Source organism: Parus major, chromosome 7, assembly GCF_001522545.3.
Source record: "Parus major isolate Abel chromosome 7, Parus_major1.1, whole genome shotgun sequence".
In the NCBI taxonomy this organism is placed as follows: domain Eukaryota; kingdom Metazoa; phylum Chordata; class Aves; order Passeriformes; family Paridae; genus Parus; species Parus major.
Window position 1 is genome coordinate 36,906,390 of NC_031776.1, and position 3,696 is coordinate 36,910,085.

Consider the following 3,696-nt stretch of genomic DNA (forward strand, 5'->3'; position numbering starts at 1 on the left):
CGCCAGCTGCGGGGAGAGGCTGCCCCTCAGCCGTGTCCGTGGGGTTTTGGGCACCGCGGGACGCGCGGCGCGGAGGAGTAAAACCGATCCCGGGCGTGGCCTCCCCCGGGCGCTGTATCCCCGACACCAGAGGCTGGAGTTCCGTCCCCGCGGGACGAACCAGCGGGGTTTGAGTTCCTCCTCCCTCTCCACGCGCGGGACCCCCGTGAGCGCATCCCGGTCCCGGGGCCCGTGGGGCTCGGAGCGCGGTGCCGGTGGCCCGGGCTCGGTGCCGGTGGCCCGGGCTCGGTGCCGGTGACCCGGGCTCGGTGCCGGTGGCCCGGGCTCGGTGCCGGTGCCGCGGGGCTCCGAGAGGCGCCCCCTCCCTAAAGCCTGGCAAGACCCCGGGGCTTTGGGGCAGCGCTCCCGGCCCCGCTGCGCTCCGCGCTGCCCGTGGTGCCCCCCGAGCCCCTCGGCCGCCGCGGGGGCAGCTTCGGGAATTCAATTCCTCCGTTCAAAGTGTTTTCCTGAGGAATTAGCCCCCCCGACGAAGGGATGCGCCTGAGCGAACGCCGGCGCGGGAGGAGGCAGAGAGGGATGGATGGGTGGATGGACGGACGGACGGACGGATGGATGGATGGATGGAGCAGGATGCAGGGTCTGGATGCGGCGGGGACCGAGCATGGTAGAAGCCGGGAAAGGACCAACCTCCGAGCCGCGGCTTTTCCTCCTCTTCCTCCCGCGGCACGGAACGGGAGCGGCCCCGGCCATCGCCGCTCCGGGCTCGCCGCACCGACAGAGGCTTTTGTCCCCTGGCTGCGGCGGGGGCTGGCGGAGGAGCTTCGCACTTCGGCAGAAAGGAGACGAAATTCGATTCGTTTACGCGTTTTATTGTTGTAAACATTAAAATTGTCTTTCTCAAAGAAAGAGTTCTCGGGAGAAAAAATAATAATAATAATTATAATAATAATAATCCGCGTTTCTAACTGTCGTACACCATATTAAAAAAAGGCAGCGACTTTCCCGTGTGCCAAACCGGGGTATACAAAGAAAAATACTACAGAATATGGCAATATTAAAAATATTACTCGAACATAAAATAATATATTAACCGACAATTTTTAGACATAAAAAAAACCAAACAAACGGAACAAAACAAACCAAAAATTCAAAGTGCTCAGTAATTTCCAGGGAGTTATGTATAGTATAAGCACTCTGGAAACAGTCAAAAAGCTGCTGCATGCAAGATCTGTTTAGCTTTAGACAACAAAATAATCAAGATATAAACTTCTTCTTTAATCAACATCAACAGTACGTACAACACTTACAAACAAGGGGTGTCGGGCGGTGTTTACAAACACTATGTGTCCCTTTGGGGGGGAATTCCGGGGGGTAACACTTGTGCCCACCTATTTTACAATTGAGAAAATGTTTGAAGCTTAGATAACTACCAGTCTTTTATAAAAGCTACCAGACTACATAGTGTCTGAAATACTATTTATAGAATATAGACATTACTGAAATAGCAAGTGCCTATAACATTGTCACCCTGGAATCGTCATGCTTCCCTGGTATGGACAGATTGGGTTTTCTTTTTTTTATTTTTTTTTTTTAATTCTCCTTTTTTTGTTTTTAATTTATTTTTTTTTCCAAACACATTTAGCTTTAATTTTTGATATTTTTTTTGTTTTTTTAGAATTGTTTTCCATGTTTCATCATAAATAGGCACAGAATAATTTATTTTTTTTTTTAAAGAGCCAAACTGCATCTGATAAATTTACAAGCCTTCGCCTTCATTAATGCCACGCCAGCCACGCAACGTTTGGGGTTTGGGTATATTACAGCTTTCTTTTACAGCAGAAAACTTTAGTCTTTAGGAGGGTGAGACTTGTGGGTCACCTCAAGGCTCGGTTTGTCAGCGCACGAGTCTGAGCCGCGCGCCCGGCGTTGCCAGCCAGGCTCGTCTTTCCACCAGAAGTCCTTAATAATAAATTCATTTAGAAGCCGATAATAAAAAGTTTATACCATGGTGTTTGTGTAGTCCATGAGCTGCATCCATGATGCCCCAGAGCCAAAATGCCCATCGCGTTCTGCCTGCAGGAGTTTGCAACACTGGCTGGGTGGGAGCTGGCACCCAGGGGTGCTGCTCTGGGCCCAGCCCAGCTCCCCTTCAGGCAGCTGGAGCTTCTCCTCGGGTCAGTGGAAGCGCACGGGAAGAGTCTTAAAAAGGTAAAGTGTCCAGAAAAAGTTTGTCAATTATTGCTGGCGGTGGCACCAAATCTTCCAGTTTCAGGTAGAAAATGCGCTGCAGCCCCTGTGTGCAAAGCGTGCGGAGTTCGGGGAGCTTCCCCAAGAGTTTGGACAAATAGTTGGGGCGATTCAGCCCCCCGTTATTGAAAGTCACGTGGTCTTTGAGACAATTTACAATCTTGTTCTGAAGCTCTTCCACCCTCTTGGGTTCCTTAAGCCCGTGCCTCTCTGCAAAGAGAAGGGAGCGGGACGTTACGGGGCTGGCACGGAGCAAGGAGAGCCGGGGAGCAGGAGCGGGGCTGGGCGGGAAGGGGGGACACTGACCTGTCACCATGGCCAGGGCAGCGATGCAAGAGAAGGCAGAGATGTCAATGTTCATGTTTTGCAAGTTGGAGGAAAACTCCACGATGGAATCGATCCACTCCCCAAAGCCACGGACGCACTGCAACCGGTGCAGGACCACCCCGTTGCAGAAGATCAGCTTCCCCTCCACGGGGTTGGACCTGGAAGGAAGGGGACAACCCCAGAATGAACTGATGGATGAATGAGAGAGGGAGGAAAGTTAGACAGAAAGAGAAAACAGAGGAAAATCAGACAGAAAGATAAAACAGAGGAAAATCAGACAGAAAGATAAAACAGAGGAAAATCAGACAGAAAGAGAAAACAGAGGAAAAGAAAAAGACAAAGATAAGAGAAAGACAAAAGATAAGAGATAAGAGAGAATGAGCGAAAGGAAGAAAGCAAGACAAGGAGGGAGAGAAAGATAAAACAGAGAATACGGAATGAAAGAGAAAAAAGAACAAGGGAGAACAGGAAAGAAATTAAAAAAAAAATAATAAGAAAGGAGATGATGGGGGAGAAAATCTAAACAACTAATTACTTGAGGAGCAATAAATGAAGGATTTAAGAGGCACCTAATTACCGAGGAGTTAATAAAACGCAGACCAGTGGACCTTGAAAGGGTGTGATTCGCTGGCCGCCCCGCGCTCCCCCGCTCACCTGTACGCCAGCCGCAGCACGAACAGCTCCAGGAAGGCAGACTCGAAGAGCAGGTCCTGGTCCGTTTTGGGGAGGTCAGTGAAGCCGGGGATTTTTTCCGCCCACCCTCGGATGATCTCCATGGAGCCGGTCAGGAGATCGTAGAACTGCTGGATGTGTTGGGTGTCGTCACCGCTCAGCTGGTAGTCGGGGTTAGCCTGGAACTGGAAATTCATTTTAAAAAGCACTTAATGAGGTTCTCTAAAGTCTATAACCCGTGAAATTGCTCACCCCGTCCCTGGCCGGGGAGCGGGCTGGGATAACAATTAAAGCTTTCTCTGACCGGTGAGGAAATTAGATGTTCCGGGGCAATTAATTCGATTAGGCACGGCGCTCCGAGGCCGGCGCTCTCCGTGCGCGGGGGGCCCGATCCCGGGGCGGTGCCGGTGGGGCTGAACCGAGCCCCGGGCGGGCAGGGCCGGGCCGAGC

General features: G+C 51.5%; 1 protein-coding gene across 1 annotated transcript in view; it reads right to left on the minus strand.

Moving 5' to 3' along the window:
* Positions 1 to 848: 848 nt before the first annotated feature.
* The window catches only part of NR4A2 (nuclear receptor subfamily 4 group A member 2), a 5,857-nt gene continuing 3,009 nt past the window's right edge, over positions 849 to 3,696 (minus strand). The window contains exons 4-7 of the mRNA XM_015634020.2: positions 3,551 to 3,659; positions 3,229 to 3,454; positions 2,554 to 2,732; positions 849 to 2,457 (exon numbers count right to left, since the gene is read on the minus strand). Of these exons, the coding sequence (XP_015489506.1) occupies positions 2,201 to 2,457; positions 2,554 to 2,732; positions 3,229 to 3,454; positions 3,551 to 3,659 (771 nt within the window). The 3' untranslated portion in view covers positions 849 to 2,200. The remainder of the gene's footprint in view (positions 2,458 to 2,553; positions 2,733 to 3,228; positions 3,455 to 3,550; positions 3,660 to 3,696) is intronic.